Source organism: Molothrus aeneus, chromosome 23 (genome assembly GCF_037042795.1).
Source record: "Molothrus aeneus isolate 106 chromosome 23, BPBGC_Maene_1.0, whole genome shotgun sequence".
NCBI lineage: Eukaryota > Metazoa > Chordata > Aves > Passeriformes > Icteridae > Molothrus > Molothrus aeneus.
In genome coordinates, this window is record NC_089668.1 from 1,023,749 (window position 1) to 1,046,226 (window position 22,478).

The window sequence follows — 22,478 nt, forward strand, 5'->3', positions numbered from 1 at the left end:
CGCGGGGAGCCGCCGCCTTCGTTGTGTTTGTTGCCGCAGAACCGGTGGCTTCGCCACGAATTTTCTCGCCAACGGATTCCGGCCGGAGCCGCCGGCGCTGCCCGCAGCCGCAGCCCCGGGGGAGCTGCCGGGGCCGCGGGGGCTGCGGGCGCCCCGAGACCGCCGGCGATGGGGCGGGTCACGATTTTGGGGAGGGCGGGAGGAGGAGGTTTGGGAGTCGGGGTTTTCAGCGCAAGCCGAGAGGCGAATCCCCCGCCAGGTTCGCGAGTGCCGGTGGTGCCGGTGGTCCCCGCCGCCTCCTCCCCGCCACGCTCCCGCCACCGCGGGGAGGGCGCGGGCGGCGGCGGCCGCGGGAGCTCGGGGCGGCGGGGCCGCGCTGTGTCCGCAGCCGCTCCGGACGGCCGCGGCTCCGGCCCCAAACCGGCCCCACCGCACCCCAAAACCTCCCCGGCGGCGGCGGCCGCCAGAAACCACCGGAGCCCCGACGTGCGCCCGCCGGGGCGTGTCCAGCCGAGACCACGCCCCTTTGGCAATAACCACACCCGCTCATTGACTAACCACGCCTCTTTGTACACAGCCACGCCCTCCGCCCCGCGGGAGCGCGCCGATGGGCGGGGCCAGAGCCCGCCGCGGGGCTCCCATTGGCGGAGCGGCCCGTCCGTCACGGCCGCCCCGCCCCGCCGGGGCCGGCAGTAAATACGGTACCGGGCGGCGCGGCGGGGCCGGCAGCGGGGCTCGGGCTCGGCACGGGGAGCCGGCAGCGGGGCTCGGCACCGGGAGCGGCACCGGCACTCGGCACGGAGCGCAGCGCACCCGCCGGCGGCGAGCCCCGGAGCCGCGCGGGCCCCGATCCCCCGCGCCGCCGTTCCCCCAGCGCCGCCCCGCCGAGGACGGCGCTCCGCCGGCACGGAGCGAGGCAGCGCGGGGCTCGGCCGCCGCCGCCGCCGCCCACCGAGCCCCGCCGGGTGCCCGCCCGTCCCGCCCGGCTCCCCGCCGCCCGCCGTTGTGATGCGTATTCCCGTAGACCCGAGCACCAGCAGGCGCTTCACTCCCCCGTCCACGGCCTTCCCCTGCGGTAAGATGGGCGAGAACAGCGGGGCGCTGGGGGCCCCCGCGCCGGGCGCCCGCGCTCGGCCCGAGGTGCGCTCCGTCGTGGATGTCCTGGCCGACCACGCCGGCGAGCTGGTGCGCACCGACAGCCCCAACTTCTTGTGCTCCGTGCTGCCGTCGCACTGGAGGTGCAACAAGACGCTGCCCGTCGCCTTCAAGGTGAGTCCCGAGCCCCGACGGGACCGAGCTGCGACCCGCTCGCCCTTTCCCCTTTAAATCGCTCCTGACATCACCGCCGAGGGAGCCCGGGTTATTATTTTTAATCAAATAGCCCAGTTTATTATTTTAATCAAGTCTCCGCATTGCCCCGCGGTCACGGCATCTTAGATATTCCGTACAGTTAGGAGCTTTCAGGCAACTTTGAAGTTTAATGAGATGGAGGTTAATTACCTTCCTGGGAGAGGGAGAGCGAGGCAGGGAAGGGAGATCTAATCTGCGAAAAGTCGAGCGAAGAGCTGAACCCCGGTGCCTGCTGCGCTGCCCGGGCTCCCCTGGGCACCCCCGGCCTGGGCATCCCCGTTAGCCCCGGGCCGGCCGGGGGAAGCCGAACCCGAGCGGGGAGCAGCGCGGGGAGCGGGGCAGGGCGGCCGCGCGGTCCCGGCAGCCCGCAGGGGTGAGGGCGGCTTTAAACCGGGTTCCCCCGGCCCCGGGAGCTGCTCCCCGGGAGGGGCTGGGGCCCTTCCCCGGTGCCGCCGCTTCCCGCGGCCGCCCCGCGCTCGGCACCGCTTGATTTTGGTCCCGAATCCAATAAAATAAACGCACAGATTCCTCCGACGGGGCCGAGGGTGGCCCGACCCCCTTCACCCCCTCCCCGCGGACCCCCCGTCTGCTTTTAACCCTTTTCGAGCTCATTTTCCCCTTCCCCCTCCGATTTTCTCAGCCTCCCTCGGGTTTTGGTTTTGCTTTGGGGTTTTTTTGCGCGGGTTTAGGGGGGGAACCGTGGCGCAGGTTGGCTCCGGTGAAGGTCGATCGGAGCCTGAAATGCTCTGGCCCTGCCCTAGGTCGTAGCGCTCGGAGATGTCCCCGATGGGACCGTGGTCACGGTGATGGCGGGGAACGACGAGAATTACTCGGCGGAGCTGCGCAACGCCTCTGCCGTGATGAAAAACCAAGTAGCGAGATTTAACGACCTCAGATTTGTTGGGAGAAGCGGCAGGGGTAGGTACCGGCCAGGAAATGGTTGGCCTTTTTATTTGTTGTTTTTTAGGGGGGGGGGGAAAAAAGAAAAAGGAAAGAAGAATGTTTCTCTCTTTTCTTATTATTTTATTACTATGTTTTGCATTTTTATTTTATTTTTAAATTTTGTTGGTTTATTTTAAAATTATTATTATTATTATTTTATTCTATATTATATTTTATTCCAACCGTGGCTTTGTTGCCGGGAGAAGCCCCCCGGCCCCAGAGAGGTTCCCGAGGATGAAAGGGATGCAGGAAGGATGCGGGAGCAGCCCCGGCCCCGCCGGCCGCTCTGCCTCGCTCCTCTCAGGGCTTCTTCTCTGTCCAGGTGTCGGGAATGGGCGCTGCAGATGAAAAACAATTTAAAATACAGACATAAATATATCCAAATATCTGTAAATCTTTCTAAACACAAATAAGGCGGCCCCGTCCCGAACCTTCCCCAATTTCCCCCGTCACGCAGGAGGCAGAGGCGGGTGAGCAAACCCCACCTGGCAGCTCGAGCTTAAATAGCGAAAATCGAGAGTTTAAAGTGAAATAACAGCGCAGAGCTCGGCCTGCGGGGCTGGCACGGGAGGGAGCTGCGGCTGCTCGGGGGGGATTTTGCTCAATTTCCCCCCGCCCGTGGCAGGGAAAAGCAGGAGGGCAATTTGGCTTTTCCAAACAAATCCGTCCGTGCCACCCGAGCAGAGCGAAATGAATCCCCTGGAAATGCTGAACACGGAGGCCTGCCCGCCCTCCCGGTACCTGCGTTTCCGAGGGTATAAAGAGAATTTCAGCATTCCATCACCAATGGGCGCTGCAGATCGAAGCCCTCAGTCCTGCGTTTGAGCCCGAATCAGAACTCGATATTTTAATGGCCATATGGCAGCGCTTTCTCAAAGGCTTCAAATGTATACACACAGTGTCAGATATATTTTGACTTCTCCGCATTAATTAAAAGCAGTGATGTTAGGAATTATTTGCATGTAATAACTGTTTACTTGTTCCTCTTTATGAAACTTGAATAGTTTACATTCTTTCATACATTTCCTTTTTCCTGTTGGCTCCTTCTCCATGTTGCAGTTTCTTTAAAACTCTCCACTTAACTGGTTGCAGGTTGATGGATGGAAAATGTTTTTCTTTTATGAATTAAGCTTTCATTTCTGTAATCAATTATTCTCTTAGGCTCTTTTCTTTCTGGTTGGGCTTTTTTCCTTTTTTTTTTTTTTTTCTTCATCCTCGCACAAATTTCCAAACTGAACGCAACCCAATCTCAGCGTGACTCTTGAATTCATTATTAACTTGCTTCCTCCGCACTCTCAAGCTCGGAATTAGCAGGAGTTGGGTCTCATAACGCCCTCGGTGAATAAACTCCTTCCCCGGGCAGAGCGGTGGCGGCACCTCCGCTGCCTCTAACGGGCGGGACTCGGGCGTTAATTATTTTAATTTTTTTTTTTTTTTTTTACATATTCGTGTGGGGTGAGGCTTTGTCATATTCAGAGAGGAACAGCCCCACCGGGGCTCCCTGAGGGCGGCTCCGTGGGGTTTTCTCGCCGTGTCGAGGGTGGATTTCACTCCCCGTGTCTGGCGCTGCTTTGCCGGCACGGGGCTCTTTTCTTTCGGAGCAATTTGCTGTGAAAAATCGCCCCTATTGAATTTTTATTCCGGGTGTCACACTCGCTCTGCCTCGTTTGGCTCCCTCCCAGACAAGCCCGGTGCTGCTTTCATTTATCCTGGCAGAAATTTGGAGTCGCTGTGGAATATTTCGCTGCGTGTGTACAAATGTTTGTGTAAATCCGAAGCGAGGACGTGTGGATCCGTAAACACGGATCCTGCTCCAGCCCTGCCGTGTGCCCGAGCTGCAGGAGCCTGCAGAAGCCCGGCAGCCAGGCTCCCCTTGGGCAAACACCAACTTGAACCGGGCCGATTTGGGTATTTTTAGTAAAAAAGTGTCAGGGATTATTCCCCGGCGCTGTGAGCTGGGAAGAGCCGCTCCTAAATCCCCCTCAAAAATAAATCCAAATCTCCAAGTGCAAGACAAGGATAGGAAAAAAAAATCAGACTTTTTTTACTCAGGTTGAGCTGTACAAAATGAAAATTATCCCCGCTGCATCCCCGCCTGTTCTCCCAGCTGGAATCTCCCCCCGGAGCATCCCCTGGAGCCGCCGGGGCTCCCAAAGCCGCGATCCAGCCCCGGGTCCGCTCTGCCGGGGCACGGTGGGGATGAGAAACCCCAGCCCGGCTTCCTGAGAAGGCGGGAAATGACTAAAAGTGATGCTGGGGCAGAATCATCATTTTCGGTTCAGGGCAGGTTCCTGAGAGAGGCAGAACCGGGCCGGGTTTGTGTCTGCAGCGAGGGACTCCGGGGCAGGGAGGTTGTTTCACGTGGAGAATAAAACACTCAAGATTATAATAATAATAATAACAAATCAATCACTATTAATGCGGTATAAACAGGGGCACGGAGGTGTCGGGCTCAGCTCTGGGGTTCTGTGCCTCACGGCCGGGTTTTGCCACATGCTGCCTGCATTTATTCAGGGAATTTGAAGGGCTTCAAATTCCCTGAATATTTGCTCCTTCAAATTCCCTCAATAATTGCTCCTCATCCTCCTCGCCCCGTGCTCTGGCTCTGCGAAGGTTTTCCCCCCAACCCCCCGGTGCTGGTTGTTTTTGCCGTGATCCTCTGGGATCCTCCCCTGGCTCATCCCCGTCGCTGCAGGTTGGCAGCAGGGGCTGCATCCTCGGGGATTCAGAATGCAATAATTCTGTTTCTTTTGCCCTCCCAAACGCTCCTCTCTGTGCAGAAAATGAACTGAAGGTTTGTGCGCTGCTCATTCCTGGTTTGAAAGCCGAGGTGAGGCGGGGATTGGTGCTCGCTGCCGGCTGTAGAACCCGCATTCCCTCCTTGCCGTGCTCCCTGGAGGAGCTCTCCCACCTGGGATAATTCCACGATGCTCTCTGGGAGAGAGAATTTCATTTTTTTTCCGGTTTATTATTCATTTTTTCCCTCCTAGCTGGATAAATCCTGTTTAGTTTTGCTGTGGATATTCTCAGGTCCGACCCCGTAGAGAGACGATGGTCGGGATCTGAAAGCCCCTGATTGCTTCAGGGGAAAAGGGAAAGGAGGTGGTTCCTTACTGCTTTTATCTGTGCAATAGAGGCTGGAGGAGCAGAAACCCATCCCAGCGAGGTTTGTACCTGACACCCTGCCGGGGTTCACACCTCTGGTACCTCGGCAGTCCCGCAGCGATTGCTGCTGGGGCTCCGTCCGAGTGGTTTGTGCAGCCTCCTTCCTCCAGCCGAGGGTTTCCTGAATTTGGGGAGCCTGGGGCAGAGCTGAGGCTCTTCCTGGGGGGTTTCTGTTCTCCCACAGCCTCCTCTGGGCCAGACACTGAGCCCAGCACAGGGCGAGGGGTTGGGGTCAGGGTGGTGACACCTTCTGTGATGGTAAAGGCAATTTCAGGCTGTAGATAGAAACTTGTTCTGCTGGGGCAAGGGGGGCTCTCCTTGCAAAATTTGGCTCCCAAGAGATTTTCAGTGTTTCATCCTTTTTTTTTTTCTTTCTTTTTTTATTTTTGTTTGCAAAAAGGTGACAGGTTGGTGCTTCAAAAGCACCTCTGCAACCCTCCTCGAGGGTACCCAAACCCTTTCCCGGGTTCCTGCTCTCTGGGCAGGGCTGCGAGAGGGGACAGTCCCTGCAGAGCTCTCTGTCTGCTGGCCGGAGCTGGCCGGGTTCAGTTCCCATTTTGCAGTTCTCGGTTTTTGGCCCTCCCGCGGGTTCCCTCGTGGCCGAGGCCGAGCACGGCTCCCTCCGAGTGGGAACAAGCACAGGGACCGGGCCCTGGATCCCTGCGGGTGATCCCAGCTCCATCCCAAGGGCGCGTCCCGGAGGGGATCCCGCACCCAGCGCCGATCCAGGGCTGGGTCACCGCGGAAAAGGGGAAGCGTCCGAGAGGGAAAACCCCCGGGGGCTGCCCTGGATGGAGGGGCCGATCCGAGCCCAGGGCAGGGGACGAGTGACTTCTCCGTGCGGCTCCAGGGCTGCGTCTGCCGCAGCCCCCGCCGGGCGCTGTGTCTGGGCAATCACGGCTCGTTAAATGCAATGATGTGTGCGGGATTCCTGTCCCAGCCTCTCTCTCCCGCAGGAGCTGAACCCATGTGGGATCCTCACTTCTGTTTATTTTTTTTTCCCCTCCCTCCCCACTCTCCTTAGGGAAAAGCTTCACCCTGACCATCACCGTGTTCACCAACCCCACCCAAGTGGCCACCTACCACCGAGCCATCAAAGTGACCGTGGACGGACCCCGGGAGCCCCGCAGTAAGTGAGGGGCTGGTTTGGGGTCTGGCAGCGCTGATAACTGTGGGGAGGGGGTGCAGGGCCCGGCCTCTCCGTGCCTGAGGGACGCAGGGTGCGGAGCTGGCACACGGAGCTCGGGGACGGCGTTGGGGTGGCACCGTTGGCTGCTCAGGTGTTCCCGTGTGTCCCTCCCTGCCGGCCTCCTGCTCCACATCCCATCACGGAGGGATGGTTTATGGCTCCCTAACCCATCTTGGAGGGATAATTTCACAGCTCCAGGTTGGGATGTTGGGAAAACTCCTTGGGCTTCGCTGGCAAAAGCACGAAGGGCCCAGCCTGGCTCTGCACAGGGGGACTGGGGCGGTTATGAAACCAGAGATCTGTGCTCGGCCTCGGCGGCTGATTGCTGGCTGATTAAAGTAGAAACGGTGCAGGTTCCCTGGGTGCTGAGGCGGTGTCTGCCCTGGCACAGAGCTCCTTCCCCTCGGCTTCGCGGCGGTTTCGCTTTCGGGCTGTCAAAGGCTGGGGCTGGCAGCGCCCGCGGCCGGGGGCTGAGCCTGGAGAAACCAGAGAGACTCTGCGACCGCAGAAGCGTCTCTGTTGTGCTGGGGAGGCTCTCCCGGGGGCTGGATGGTGCCTCGTGGTTCGGGGAGGCTCCGGGAGCTGCCCTGCCCGGGCTGCCTTTCGGTGTGGGGCTGCTCGGAGCTGCCCTCGGCCTTCCAGCAGCCCAGGGACCCTCTCAGGAGCCGCTGCCCGCAGAGTTTCCTCTGCCACGAGGATGATTTGCCCAGTGGGACCCCCCCTGTGTGCTGGGATCCTGTCCCTGGGGGCTCCATCCCCGGCTTTGCCTTCCTGCCCGCTCAGCACCACCCCGGGACTATAAAGCCGAGTTTGTTCCCTTTGCGTGTCAGGCTGTGGTGCCCGCAGTGGGGGGAAGCAGTTTGATCCTTCAGAAACGCCTCCAAAAACATTTTCTGTTGATGCTGTCGCTGGGCCATCGGTGCCCCTTGATGTCAGGCCAGGTGGAGGCCGTTACCTCGGCCGGGGCGTTTTATTTGCATCGGGCTTTGGAGGATTTTCCCCCTTTCTTGATTTTCTTTTGGAGCCTGTCGAGGATGGATTTAGAAGCTGGAATGCAGGAAATCCAACGCTGCTGTTGTGGGGTTTTTTTTTTTTTAAGCCAGAAACATCAGGCAGGTCCCTGGTGTGGGACACCTGTGGGTTGTGGTGGGTGCAGGGGCTCAGCCCCAGGGCTGGGCAGGGAATTTCACAACTCTGCCAGGAGTGTCAGGAATAGAAACCAGCCCTCCTGACTGCTGGCTCAGCCCCTTATCAGCTGCATCAGATCGCCTTTCTAATAATAATAATCATCATCATCATCATCCTCACCATCAGGAATACATAAATAATAATACAAGGTGAGATAGTTGCTACTCTTGGAGCTCGGTTTGGCCTCCCTGACAGCCAAACCCAGGTGAATCACACTCGTTCCTCCTGAATTTCAGCATTTCACCCCAGAGCTCCCCATCCCTCATTTCAGTTTTCTGATACGGAGGCCGTGGCAATCAGGGGATGGAGCAGCTCGTCCTGGCTCTGGTGAGGGGTGCCCTCCCTGCTGCAAGCATTTTCTTGGTTTTTCTTTTTATTTTTGTGATGATTTCTAGGCCTCAAATTGTGCTGGAAGTGTTGGCTCCTCGAGGAGATCTGTGTGGGGTTTATTTGCTTGTGCCCTTGCCTGGTGTGGGCCCCAGAGGTTGATTTCTCCCCCATCCCTGCACCCTCAACCCATAAATTGCTGATAGAAAAGGTTTAGACCCAAATTGTGGCTATTTTGGAATTTTTTTTTCAGGGAATCATAGATTTATTGGTCATGTTTTGGCTCCCAATTTGACCCTGGTGCATGAACTCATGGTTCACAAATTTCCAATGGGAAAAAAAAAACCCGCATTTTTCAAAGAATTCCTTTCTTGCCACACTTTTGAATGAAGACAACAATTGCTAAAAAATAATGAAAAATCACCTTTCTCCCCTTCCTGCTCTGCAGAAACCCTGGGTGTGGAAACAGCAGCTGTGAAATGATCCTGGAAAGCCGAGGTGCTTTTCCTGGTTCACCTGCCACTGGGTGGCTCCCGGGCACAGCACCCTGGCAGTGCCAGCTTTGGCATTTGGGGCTGGCACAGCCCTGGTGATCCCCACCTTGGGCCAAACACTGAGGCTGGGGCTGCTCTGCCTTGTTTGGCTGAGGGAGGTGAGAGCTGCCAGCAGGAATTGCAATTTTTATTTATATTATACATACTATATACACTTTTTAACATATATATGTTCATGTGTGTGTGTGTGTGTATATGTGCATGGACATAAAAATAGATGGAATTTTTTCCCCTTCTTGGCTTCAAAAGATGGGCCACGGTGTGTGCTGGCTCCTGGTGTGGGGATCAGCACTGGCCAGGGCTGGAGGCTGATGTGGGGCTGGTGGAGAGGACAAAACCCATCCTTAATGTGGGAAGAATTGGCCATTTGTCTTGGTACCCTGGGAAAGGCCCGGGCAGCGCCTTCTCAGCTGCAGCAGGATCCCTCCAGCCAACATCCCTGTGGGCTCTGGGGCCAGGGCTGTGGCTGGGCTCCACCTCTGGGCATCCCATTCATCTTCCACCCCTGGCCATGGCTTTATCTGAGCCCTTGGGCCAGGCTTTCAACTCAGGCTGTGCCCAGCCCCGGCCCCCGCGGGCCCCGAGAGCAGGGGGGGACGGCTGGGGAGCGCAGGGTGAGGGGCAGAGCCCTGCCAGGGCAGGGGGGCCCGAGGTGACACCGCTGGTGCCTTCCCTGCAGCATCTCCTCCTCAGGCCCGGCTCGCTCTGAGCTCCTTTTCCTCCTGCTCCAGCTCTTTCTGGCTTAGATCTGGACAGCAAAAAAAAAGGACATTCTGTCAAGTTGGCACCTTAGCTCTAAACAAATAGCACAGCGGGTGCCAAGTGTTGACATACTTTGTACAAACAGGAAGTAATAAAATATTTGAACTTCCTGTGGAATTTCCTCCTTTCCCCCCTCTTTCTGCAGGCCTGTGTTCAGGCTGCAGAGCCCTCTCGCATCCACAGCTGCTGCAAAATAATCCCCAGCAGGCAGAACGTGGGGAGCTGAGGGGCTGGGAGCTGCACAGGGCTGTTCAGTCCATTCCTGGGGAAAAGGGAGCATCCCCAGGGCCCCCCTCAGACCCACCTGCTGCCTGCTTCCCTTCCCCTTCCCCTCCCTTTTCCTTCCTTTCCTTCCCAAGGCTCTCACCTTCTCTGCTCTCACTTTTCCTTTCTCCCTCCCAGCTCTCACAGCTCCAGCCCCTTTCTGCCCAGAACTCTTGGGCAAAGTCTTTTTTCCCCTTTTAAATTCCTTTTCGTCCCTCTTGGACTGGCTTTTTTACTTTGCTACCATTCACTTTTTAACCTCTCTTCCCACTTTCTAAATCCCTTTTGGATTTAATCCCTTCTTTCCGACTCCCACCCCGTTGCTGCTGTCCTTGCTGGGGAGGGAAGGGGGACCAGGAGGATTTGTGGGTCCCTGTGTCCCCCCTGTTCCCTGCTCAGCCCTGTGGACGTGCTGGCTGTCGGTGCCCTGTTCATTTTTGGGGTGTGCATCAGAGATTTGGTTCTTTTGGTCGTGTCCCTGCTTGGTGTGACCACAGCAAGTGACAGAAACGTGTCCCCAGGACAAGGGGGGACAGGACAAAGGGGACTCCTGGCCACAGCACTTCACATCCCCTCTCCCACCTTGTCCCCGCAGTTTTTTCTTGCTGGGCCCATCCTGCCCAGCCCCAAGTTCCCTCTGTGGCTTTTCCCTCCCCCTGAAAGGCTCCTTGCCCCCCGGCTGTGGCTGTCCCCAGGCTGTGGCTGTCCCCCTGTCCCTGTCACGTAGCCAGCGGGTGGGAAAGCTTCTCACCTCCCCCGAGCGAGGCGTTTCCAGGAACCGCCGCTGCTCTTTGGCTTTCAGACTTCTGAGAGCTCAGCTGAGAGAGGGTTTCCCTCCCACGGGAGCTCAGAGCCCCGTGCTCTGAGCTGGGAAATGGGGGGTTTGGGGTGTGCTGAAATGGGGGGGTTGGGGTGTGCAGAAATTAAATGGGGAGTTTGGGGTGTGCAGAAATTAAATGGGGAGTTTGGGGTGTGCAGAATTGAGCAATTTGGGGTGCGCAGAAATTAAATGAGGATTTTGGGGTGTGCAGACAGGGGGGGTTTGGGGTGTGCAGGAATGGGAGGTTTGGGGTGTGCAGAATTGGGGTGTGCAGGGGGTGGCACCCTCTTGTCCCTCCTGTGGAGATGTTTGTGGCATTGCTGTCCCCACGGTGCTGGTTGCCCTCACCCCATGCATTTTGAACTCTTGGCTTGAAGATGAGGTAAAAAAAGCAAAAGCCTGTGAGAAAGATGGACTGAGAAGGGGAAATCTTGGTTTGGGAGCGCTGTGGGAAGGTTGGGATGGTGTTCTCTGGGATGGCAGCTCCAGGAACCTGGAGATGGTGAAATAAAATACTCCCAGTCCAGGGACACAGGGAAATTGGGATGTACTGGGTGGCAGACGAGTGTGGGTCAGCCTAAAATAGCTGAGGATGAGGAAGATGGAGTGGGGTCATGGCATGGGAGCCAAAGAGGAGCAGGGGCAAAAATGAGCCCCTGTTCTCGTATTCCTATGGGCAATTTGGGGACTCGAGGCAGAGATCCAGAGATCCTGTGCTTTCTGCACATTCATCCTCAGAGATTTGGGAAGTGCTTGGAGAATAAATTATTGGAGAGTCTTGTGCCTCTCAGAAGCTGGAGTGGAGACCCAGGACAGGGGTGGGTTGTGCCAGTATTGTCCAATTCCAGATCTTTATCTTGGCCAAAAGGCTCCCTCGTGGGGCTGCGTAAAACTTGAGCTGGAGATGTTTTCTGTAATTAAAAGCAGACTCGGTGCTGAAGTGCTCCCGTGGGGTGATAGTTTTGGGTATTATTGAGGTCTTTGTTTTATTCCCCTGCTTGTCCTTAGCTAGAAATAAATACACAGACAGTTCCCAGATTGTCTGGGAATAAGGAAAAAAAAAAAGAAAAAAGGGAAATGGCAAAAAGAAGGAATAAATAGGAGAAAAAAAAAAAAGATAATTTCAATAAATAAATGACCTCAGCTCTTCCTGGACAGTGATTTGTCTATGTCATATTGCTGTAATATGTTCTAATTTAATACTCAGTACTTAAAACAAGCTGATTTCCCACTTGTGGAGCCCTGTCCCCTTCCCTGGTGAGGAAGAGGAGGAAATCCTGAGTGGCCTTTATGGCTTCCCTATTGCCTGAGCTCTGGCAGGGCTGAGGCCGTCGGAGGAAGCTCCGTGTGCCCCTCCTGGAGCTGTGGCATTGCTGGGGGCCCTGCTGGGTGCCTCCCCTGGGATATCCTCACACATCCCCTGGGCGCGCTGCTCAGAGACTGGGGTGATCCCAGATATCCTCACACATCCCCTGGGCGCGCTGCTCAGAGACTGGGGTGATCCCAGATATCCTCACACATCCCCTGGGCGCGCTGCTCAGAGACTGGGGTGATCCCAGATATCCTCACACATCCCCTGGGCGCGCTGCTCAGAGACTGGGGTGATCCCAGATATCCTCACACATCCCCTGGGTGCCCTTGCAGCGTGCTGCTCAGAGACTGGGGTGATCCCAGCCCTGCTCCAGCCCCTGCTTTTGTGGGATGGAACCTGAGCAGCTCCTGGGTGTCTGCTTCTCCCTGCTGGAGGAGTGGAAGGGCTTTGGTTCATCCAGGAGCCCTTGGGGGAGCCTTGGGGCTCCCCAGTTCCTGCAGGAGCCTCTGCAGATACCAGTGCTGGCTCCCAGGACATTTCCCTGCCTGTTTTCCCATCTCTAACATGTTTTGATCCCAGGGGAAATTTCCCCCCTCTGGGATGCCCCGTGTTGGCAGCGGGGTGGACAAAAACCCCTCAGGGACAGACCCAGCCTGGCCCTGGGTTCTGTGGTGGGGCTGTGCAAGACTCCCAGCCCCAGTGGGGATCTCAGTGGGACTTGGGGATGTCCCAGGGGCCACCAGGGAGCGGAGAATTCCCTGGGCAGAGCAGAGCAGGGATGAAAGTTGCCTGAGAGTGCTCCAAGCACTGGGTCTGCATCACCAGGGCCTTTGGTGCTGCAGCTCAAGGCTATAATCCAGCCTCAAAAGGAATTACAGAGCAGCTGGAATTATCTGGGCTCCAGTAAATGCACTCCTCTAATTATTTTATTCACCACATGCAGTAAATTCCACCTCTCCTTTCCAATCGCCTGCTGCGTAACAACTCCAAAATCTTTTCACTTGAAAACCTCCAAAATCTTTTCTAAGTGCAGCAATACTGGGAGTCAGAACAGGGAAATTATTTTTGCTTGCGTCCTACAAAGGAATCTTTGTTGGGATTGGTTGCAACACCTCCTGCTTTTGAAAGCTTTGGGAAAACCCCAGGGCATGGTTCTCGGCTGGGGTGGAAGAGGCAAACCTGGCCCTGGGGTGGCTTTGGAAATAACTCAGAACGGAGAAATGGGCATTGATCCCGAATTTGGGAGAGACTAAACCGATCAAAAAGGTTTTCTGGTGGGATCTGGTGGTCACTGAGGGATGTTGGGGGGGTTAAGTTGCATTGAAGGCTTTTTCCAGGAGGATGTTGGTGGTGCTCGATGTCGGGTTGTGTCAGGGGCCGTTCAAAGACACAGCAAAAGAAATTCAAATACAAACAAGAAACTCAAATTCAAACACACAACAAAAGAAATTCCTGCTGGATCCAGCGGCGTGATCCAAAGGGAGCCGTGCAGGAGGATGAGTGGGCTGGGATGGGATGCAGATGGCACCAAAAAGGAATTTTTCTGAGCATTGCAGCAAGGCCATTGGTGAGCTTCACTCCTTCCCAAAGGAGCAGCATTTTGCCCCGTGCCTCAGTTTACCTGTCTGTAATTCCTGGGGGGAGCAGGGGATGCGCAGGAGGCTGGCAGGGAGGATTTGCAGGGTCATTGATGCAGCGTGGCCCCAGCTCCCTTGGGCAGGATTCAAAGAGTCACAGATTGGAAAGGAGAGAGGGGGAAAAAAATTGCCAGCGCTAAAAGGCAAGTTTCGTTTCAGGGAAGACAACAGCTAAAGGACCAGAACTATCAACCAAAACCGCAAGATCACATCAGATGTCAGGCAGGACACATCTTGTTTCTCCCTCCCGAAAGGGCTTATCAGTGCAACCAATCACTTTAATGATGTGGCAGAGGGAGGAAGAGGATTTGACTCAGAGTGAAATGAAATGGAGTTCCTACGACCCTTCTGTTCCGCTGCCGGAGCGCAGTCACCTGTCCTGCAGGCAGAGATAAATCAGAAATCACCTCCTGCAGCGGAAGGGGCTCAGACATGAGTTTGCATTATTTTCTCTTACTCTTTCCAGTGTCTCTGCTGTAGTGGGAGCAGGGCAGAGAGGTGAGGAAGAAGAGGGACACAGCGAGCAGGGAGTGCCCCTGGTGCCTTCCCAGCCTCCAGGGATGGTGGCAGTGGGATGGGAACCTCTGTGCCGGGAGGTTCTCCTTTCCAAATCAGATGTGGGAGCAGGGAACCCCTTTCCCCATGGTCAGCTCTGCTCCCTTGGCTTTGGGGAGCAGCGTTGCAGGGAGGATGAGGGTGAGGATGAGGGTGCTGTGCATCACTCTGGGGCTCCTCCTGCAGTGCAAAGCTATTATCCAGCTATTATCCAAAGTAAATATCCAGCAGGACAACACCAGCCAGGCTCTGGGGATGGAGCTTGGAGATCAGTCCTGGGATGCAGGGGATCAGTATTCAAATGCAGGGCTCAGCTCCAGCTCTCTGAGGGGAAAAGCAGCGCTCAGCATCCTCAAACCTTGAGAAAACTCAGGTCTGTTCCCAACAGCACAGGCCAGGCTGGCAAATTGCTGCTCCCTCCCCACAGTGCAGGGACATCTCAGCTCCATCAGCTGAACCACGGCACATTCCTTGCACAGGGCTGAGCCCAGCAGCTGGTCCTCCCCATCCCGGGCACCGTGTCCTTAACCAGTGTCACCCCAAGGAATTTGATGTGCTTGCCCTAATGGAACAGGTTGTGATCTGGGAGAAACCAGCTCTACTGGTAGGTCCCAGTCCAGGTTGTTAGATAGCAGCAGGAGCTCACTGGGACTGGCATCTCTCCATGGATCTATGGAATCTGAAAATCTGATCTCAGCCGGGGCTGAGGCAATACCAGCTGGATGTCCTTGAGACCTGTCTGCTTCCTCCCAGCACCCAGCTCAGAAATCTTGGAATCAGGGAGTTTTCCTGATTCCATGAGAACCAGATCACAGCCCATAAGTGAATTTTGCTTTCCTGGAACGGGGAGTGACTGCAGAGAGGCCGTCGGGGCTGGTGGTTTTTGCACCCTGTTCTGAAAGCTGCCCGATTTCCCGCAGATGTGCGCCCACCTGCTGCGCTGTGACACCCGGGCTGCAGCTTTCATATCTGTAAATCACAACTTTTAACCCCCACCCAGCTCACTCTGCAGTCTCAGGGGCAGATTTTCAGAGTTCTTACTCTGGATGGAAAAAGGCAGGAAAGCTCTGGTGGGGATTTTCAGCAAGGCACAAGTGGCCTGAATGCTTAAACCTGATGAATTTTACCCACTGCTGAGAATACCCTCAGCTTTTCCTATGTTCTGAAGGGCTTCAAATATTTTTGTAAATCCAGAAAGACTCTTGAAACCCTGGAAATAGGGATCCTGTGTCTTTCAGACATTTGAGCTGCAGTTGTGTGGAAATTTGGGCGTGATTTTCCCTTTGATTTGGGAATAGGCCACAGCTCCTGGGTCCCTGGAGCTTTTGGAAGCACTACCGTGGATTTCTGTTTAAATTAATGCCCTGCTTTGTTTTCCTTCTAGAGGGCTCAGTTTTGGGGTCTCCCAGCACAATCTAAGGCCCCAACAGGGTTTGTCAGAGACCTGCCAGGGTGGGCACAGGGCGGGCAGGGAGAGAGGCAGAGGTGAGGTCTCAGCACTAACCCAGGAGTGAGAGGAGATCAGGGGCTCCCAAAGCCTCCTAATCAATCCCAGCCTGCCCAGAACGAACATCTCTCCCGCTGCTGGAGCTTCAGACACTAAAAACCTACTGTAAATGCAACATATCTCTGTGCTTCCTGCCAGCTGGCCCGGAGCCAGCCTATTTCCTTCAAAAAGAGGGATATTTATTTTCATCCTTTTAGAGGCAGCCAATTCATCTCAGACCACCACCAGCTAAAAAAGCTTTATAAATTAGCAGCCTTTTTTTCTTTTCTTTTTTTTTTTTTTTTCCTTCCTAATTCTCTCCCCCACCCCTTTAAATATTATTTTCCTTTGGTTGTTGGTGTGAAGGCTGTGCCAGGACAAGCGAGCCGGGGCGCATTGCGCCACACTCCCCTTTCTCCCCGAGCTGCAGAAAGACAGTAGCAGCAGTGTCTCACGAAAGCCAGAGGAAACCAAAGCAAAGCCCGGCCGTGACTGATTCTCCTTCCAAATGGCGTAAGCAGGCCCACTTCAAACATGTGAATAATGAGTTATCTGTGCCTGACTTTGTTCAGCAGCACAAGGGATGGTGCCTCCCAACATTTCCCTCCTGCTCCCTCCTGTGAACTCCTGGGCTCTGATTTTAGCAGCAGGGTTGGCTCTCGCTGGGGCTCGGAGGGCACCTCCGTCATCCTGCGTCACGTTTGAGTCCCTTCCAGCTCCCAGCTCTGCACTGTCCTCCCTCCTTCCTCTTCACTGTCCTCCCTGCCTCCTTCCCTGCCAGTGGGGTTGCTCTGAATTCTTCTTGGCTGGGCATTTCCCATGGCAGCTCTAGAGCTGGAGGTGGGACTCCAGGGAGAGCCTGAGCCACGTTCTTGCCCTGTGCTAGAGGTGTGCAAAGGTGAAACCAGCCCAGCATCAGCTGCAAGGGACAGGCCTGCTGTTCCCATAACACAGGAGTTTCACATGTGGCTTCTTTCTGGAGCACATGCTGGGACTTGATAGTCTAGCCGAGACTCAGACTGGGAAAAAATTCCAGCCTCTGCAGAGGACTGGCGTGTCTCTCTGAAGTACGTATTTTGAGGGCCACGGGAGGAGGGATTTGAAAGGTGTTTTGCACATTGAGACAGAGTTTTATCCACTGCTGATTCCTTTCTTGTGGTCCCTTCTCACGGACGTGTAGAGACTAAGCCATGGCTTTATGTGCAGGGACTGCTCCTGGTGAGCCCGGCTCAGCCCTGGAGTGAGGCTGGGAATATTTGAGCACAGCCTTGGTGGGAGGATGCTGGAATGCCAGGGGGATGCTCCGATGCTTTGAAGGAGGCTGAGTGTGGCTCACGCTGCTGTGCCAGCCCATGCCACCCTCTCCTGGCTCTGTCTCCTCCTGTCTGGGCTGAGGCAATGATCTGCAGTGTGTGTGTGTGTGCTCCTGAACGTCCCTCGGCGTTTCCTCCGCTCCAGCTTGCCGCCAGCATTCCGCAGCCAGGCTCCCGGGGAGGGCCAAGCCACTTCCCACCATCTGCTCTCCCGGCAGCACGGGGCTGAGCCGGGGGCTGGGGGTGAGCGTGACACCCAGCTCTGAGCCCAGCAGGGCTGGGAGGAGGCTCTGCAGCTCCTCAGCTCTCATCTCACTCCATCTGCAGAGAAATCAGGGAACTGGGGCTCCCATTCACCCCACTGAGAGTTTGCTTTAATCAAATCTCTCAGCCCTGGGATTTTGGTGTCACTCAAGCCATGAAGTTCCTGGAGCCCCTTTCTGCCTGTGCTCAACTTAATATTCTGCATCTCAGTAATCTGAGGAAATCAGCTGCTTTTGGAACTCCCCCTCCACAGCCTGGAAACCCCGTCCTGGTCCTGGCTTGGGAAGCCACATCAGGTTGCACACTCCTAGAAGGAAGAGCAGACTCTGTTTGGTTTTTGAAATATTTTAATGTAGAAAATATGTCTTTAAATCATAGCTCTGAGGGCCTGAGCTCGTGTGGCACACACTGCTTCGCTGTCTGCATTCCAAGGAAACATCCAAAGCTTCCAGTATGCTTCTTATTACTGGCCTAAAGTGTCAAATTCACGTCTGCTCTTCCAGCTGGGAAGTGTTCAATGGGATAGTTTGTTTGATATGCTGATACAGATCTTGTTATTACATCAGGATCGTAGGTGATCTGTCAATGTTTACATCATGTCACGTTCAATACCGGAGTTAACCGATTCTGAAACCCGATCCAGCGTTAAAACCCTGGCGCTGCTGACAAGGAGTGCCCAAGGTCAGGAGCTGCCACCATTTGACCATGCTGGGCTCTGCTGTTTCCATAAATATTGACCTACAAGCCAGTGGTGGCCCAGCTGGAAATGCAGCGCAGAATCTCCAACCTCAGCAGTGCCTTTTGTGCCCGAAAACTCACAGGTTGGGGTGATTAAGGCTTCTCAGACAGATTCTTTTGGGATGAGGGCTGGGGCTGTTTGAAGTTGAGTGAAAATCCACCCACTGGCTTCGGGAGGCTTTGAGTCAGTGCTTGGGTGAAGGTAGAAACCACCTTCCTGTTCTCTAAGGTATGAGCTATTGTTCACTGGTTTCCTCTCCGTGACAGCTGTGGGCAGATGGGGAAGGGCTTTTAATGAAGCCAACCGCTGCAGAAATTCAAAAGCTCAGGTTGTTCTGATGAAAGAAACCCATTAACAGCGATTCTCTCTTGCGTGACAAAGTCTGACGTCCCCAGCCCTAAGTGACAAGCGGCAGGAAGTCCTGGGGAGACAGCCTGAGCTAAAGAGGGCTGGCAGGCCAAGCTGGTGGTTTTTAACTCATTCTCTGCCTTGTTTCACAGGGTTTGGGGCTGCCAGATCCCACACATGGGGACAAGGTGAGACACAGACGGGAGAGGGGCTGGGAAGAGCCCTGATCCCACCACCCCTGTGTTTGTCTTCCCTTACATTTGCGTCAAGTTTTCCTCTTTCTTTTCAGCAGGATGGTTTCAGGGGTTTGGGAGGTTTTGCTGGGTCTCCCCACAAACCAGCCCCTTCTGGATGTGTTTGCTCCAGGCTGGCAAAGCTCACGGGACTGTGCCCACGTTCAAATAGCGTGGGCACCAGAGCAACCACAGTGCAGCATGATACAGGCACATGAAGCCCTTGGTGGGGCTGCATGGCTGAATAATCTTTCTAAACTTTATCAGCATAGAGATCACTTGATATATTTTTTCAGGATTTTCCCTGTCACATGCCAGATACCACCACAGGATAGGGTTTGTGCTGAGATAGAGGAAGGGAATTTAATTTTCATTAGATTTCTGAGGAACTTGGTCTTTGAAGTCCTTTTTGGCTTTCCTGCGAAGCTCTGCCCAAAGAAACTGGGTAAAGGTGAAATATAACACTACTTTTCTTCTTCTGCGCTTAAATGTACAGTGAAATAATAAAATGTGGGCTAAAACAAGAGATCTCAGTGCACACACTTTACCCCTGGAGAAAGCACTACGTGACAGATGCTGCTCACAGCTCCGAAGGCCCTGGATAATGCAGAGGTGCCTGAGGTCTGGGGACACACAGAGATGAGAATAGATCGTTTATGGTCTTGCTTTGAGGTTTCCTTGGTTTACTTCACACAGCAGGGAAAATACATTTTCAAAATACCGCTGGGGTTTTGCTTTCTGCTGGGTTTGTCCTCCCCAAGTTTTCCTCTCTGGTGCCAGCATGTTTTCCCTCAGTTTGGACTCCCACATCCCTGGAAATCTGGGGATTATGGAGCTTGCAGGGGATGGTGGGGCTCACCTGGTTGTGGAGAGAGCAGAGAGGGGTCAAAGCCCCTCAGAATCTGTGGCTGGGACGGGTTTGCTGCTGGGACACCCATGGAGCTCAGCTGGGAGTGTGAGCTCCCCTTGGAGCTCCCCTCCCATCCAGCATCCTCACAGCCAGCCTGGCAAGCACAGCCTCAGCCAGGCAAGTGGGAGATCAGGAGATACCAGACGCTGGATTTAAGGAGGGGGAAGTGTGGGGACTTTCTGTGACTTTGCTATAAACTGACACAGCTCACAGAGCTGTGCAGATGTGAGGGGGAAGGGCAGGGGGGTGAGAGGTGCCTGCGTTCATTGCCTTCTAAATGCACTGCTTTGCTTTCCTTTTCTTCTTTAGAAGCCACCAAGGGCTGAGCTTGGCTTGGTGGATGTCGGGCTGTAGGATCTGATAAGGACCAGCTCTCTGAAGTGCTGCAGAAGGGTTTCTTGCCAGCCTCTCTCCCGGCGTGCCTGCACACCTCCAGTGCCCCTGAGCGCTGGGATGGAGCCGGGATGAGGCGGTGCCACCCGGGCAAGGTCCCTCCGTGGCAGGTGCAGAGAGCTGGGGGTGTTGGGGGCAGTCTGGCTGCGGCAGGGGAAGAGCAAGGAGAAGCCAAGGTCTGAACCCCGCACTGATGTGAAGCTGGGGCTCCTCTGGAGCCCCTCCAGCTTTGTGCGGGTGTAACTGAGACTGGAATCCGGTCCAGAGAGAGCGAAGCTGTTTGGCGATGATTAATCCAGTAAAATGTGAAAGTTATGTATCAAGTGCGTTTCATGCGCCTCTCGCCTCGGGACAATTAGCATAAATTTAATAATTATTGCCCTGTGCCAGCAGCTGCTACCTAAGGAGCTGGGAGTGCTTTATGAACGCTCATTAGCTGCTGCCCTGCCTGGGGGAGGTGGGTGATTAGTCTGCCCGTTTTATGGGGAGGAAAGAGGAACAGAGAGAAGCAAAGCGAGGTGGCCAAGGTGTGGTACCAGCGAGGGCTGATCCCATCCCTCCTGCGCCTCCTCCAGCCCCGCTTGGCTCTGACCAAGCTGGGTGGGCACAGCCGGGAGGGGGCTGGAGAAAGATGGGAGTTTGTTCTTTAAGCAATGAGCAAATGCTGCAGAAAATACTTAAAATTCAATTTTTGCCAGTTCCCCAGTCCCCACTTTGCAAGGACATGGTCTCTCCTGCCTTGCACATGTCTCCCCTCCATGTTCAGAGTCAGCGAGGGCTGGGGGAGGTTGGTCACTCAGGCAGGGGCATCCTGATCCAGCTCCTTGTCTGGAAACTTTCTGGATGATCTGGAGCCTCCCATGTGGGTCACTCTGTGTCCACCTGCCCCGGGAGCTGCTCTCTGCCAGGGCTGGCACCCATTATTCTGTGTGAGTAACAGCAAACCACAGAGACAGAGGCTGGCTCCCTGTGTAACCAGGCTGCTGCAGCCAAAGGGGAGCTGATCAGATACCAGACTCTTTTATCATGTTCCAGGGCACAGACAAAAGCTGGAAGACCAAGCCAAACCCTTCACCGACCGCTACGGAGAGCTGGAGCGGCTGCGCCAGTCCATGAGAGTCACCCCGACAACACCCAACCCCCGTGGATCCCTCAGCACCCCGAGCCACTTCGGCTCCCAGGCTCAGACTCCAATCCAAGGTAACCACCTGGGGGTCCCAGTGTCACCCCCAAACCCTCGTCTTCCAGGCATGGCTGAGTGGGAACAAACCCCTGGATGGGATTTTAGACTTGGAGTCTGGCTCTCCCCTGGTTAAGGTGCCAGGGAGGGGCTTGTGTGGATTTCTTGACCTTGGAAGCCTTTTTGCCCCCATTAAGTCACTTTTTGCACCATTAGAGCCGGGTTTTGAGGAACAAATGAGCAGCAGGAGCGTGAGGGAGGTGAGAGCAGCACCCTTTGAACCCAGCAGCTCCTCTGACATGAAGGCAGCCGCGCTATGGTTATGCATCAGCCAGAGAGGGTGTTCCGTGCTTTACATGCTAATCCCAACGGTTTCTTATCATTGTGTGGGTGCCAAGTGTGGTTATCCCTCGCCCAGCTCCAGCATAATTCCCCACACGGATGCACACCTGCACGGGCACACACACACACACAGAGCTTTGCTCTTCCCAGATCTGCCAGCGGCAAAGAGCGCCCGCGTCCCTGGGCGTTCCCCAGGAATCCGCAACTTGCTGCCAGGACAGGGGCAGGAATTGCCACTGGAGTTACCTGACAGAGACCAGGCTGCTAATCCTGGAATTTCAGTCCCAAACTAAGCAAGGCTTTAAAATACCTCAGCTGCTGTGCTGCTCCTGTCTTTCTGCATAGGCAGATGCCACCAGGATGAATTAGAGACCATTCTCCTGTCCTTTTCTGTGCTGCTTTTCCATGCACTTTTTGTCTCACGGGTTCTTTTCCTTCAGAAATCAGCAGAGATACTAACAGGTCTTCAAGGAACAGTACTTAAGCTATCTATATTTGGAATTTTGGTGAGAATAGGCCCTTCTGGGAAAGTTTCATAGAAAAAGCTCCCAAAACCCTCGTGCTGTGTTTTCAGAAGGGAAATGGTTGTTTGAAAGCCTCAGTGTCATTAGCAAAGAGGGAGTTTTGGGTGTAAAAACATGTTTGAAAATGTTACCCGAACTGTAAAAGCTGCACTGCTCCTCCCAACCCAAAATTACAGAGAAAATTTAATTTCTTTCTCATTGAAATGCAAATCTCCATGCTTGGAATTTTCATTGATATTAGCAAGGTTTATGAGAAGAACACGGGCATTTTGTGTAGGACTATCGTTTGGGTTTTTTAAAAAAAAAAAAGCAGGAGAAAGAGTTTTCTAGGCTTGTCCCGTTGGCCGCATCATAAAGAAAGAGATTCTTGGGGGAAGAAAAAAAGATTTGTATTTTAAATTAGCACAGCCCCCTGCAGTGCCAGAAACCCAAAGAGCGCCGTTTGGAGCAAAGAATCAGGTGATGACACAAATTCAACGAGAAAAAAAATGGAGTTGGCCACAAGCTACCGCCCCTGCCAAATTCCCAAATGTCAAGTGACAGCAGGAGTGGAGACACACAAAATTAGCCTCTGAAATCATTCCTGCGGAGTGAATCCGAAGTCCCAGGAATGCTGCAAAAGGCGGTTTGTGCACGCTCGGCTCTTGGCTCCCTCGTTCCCGAGTCGGAGGAACCGTCTTA

The 22,478-nt window shown here is 54.8% G+C and overlaps 1 protein-coding gene across 1 annotated transcript in view; it reads left to right on the plus strand.

Annotated features, from left to right (window-relative positions):
• Positions 1 to 1,008: 1,008 nt before the first annotated feature.
• RUNX3 (RUNX family transcription factor 3) overlaps positions 1,009 to 22,478 on the plus strand; it is a 33,847-nt gene continuing 12,377 nt past the window's right edge. The window contains exons 1-4 of the mRNA XM_066564860.1: positions 1,009 to 1,269; positions 2,112 to 2,268; positions 6,482 to 6,586; positions 20,787 to 20,951. Of these exons, the coding sequence (XP_066420957.1) occupies positions 1,009 to 1,269; positions 2,112 to 2,268; positions 6,482 to 6,586; positions 20,787 to 20,951 (688 nt within the window). The remainder of the gene's footprint in view (positions 1,270 to 2,111; positions 2,269 to 6,481; positions 6,587 to 20,786; positions 20,952 to 22,478) is intronic.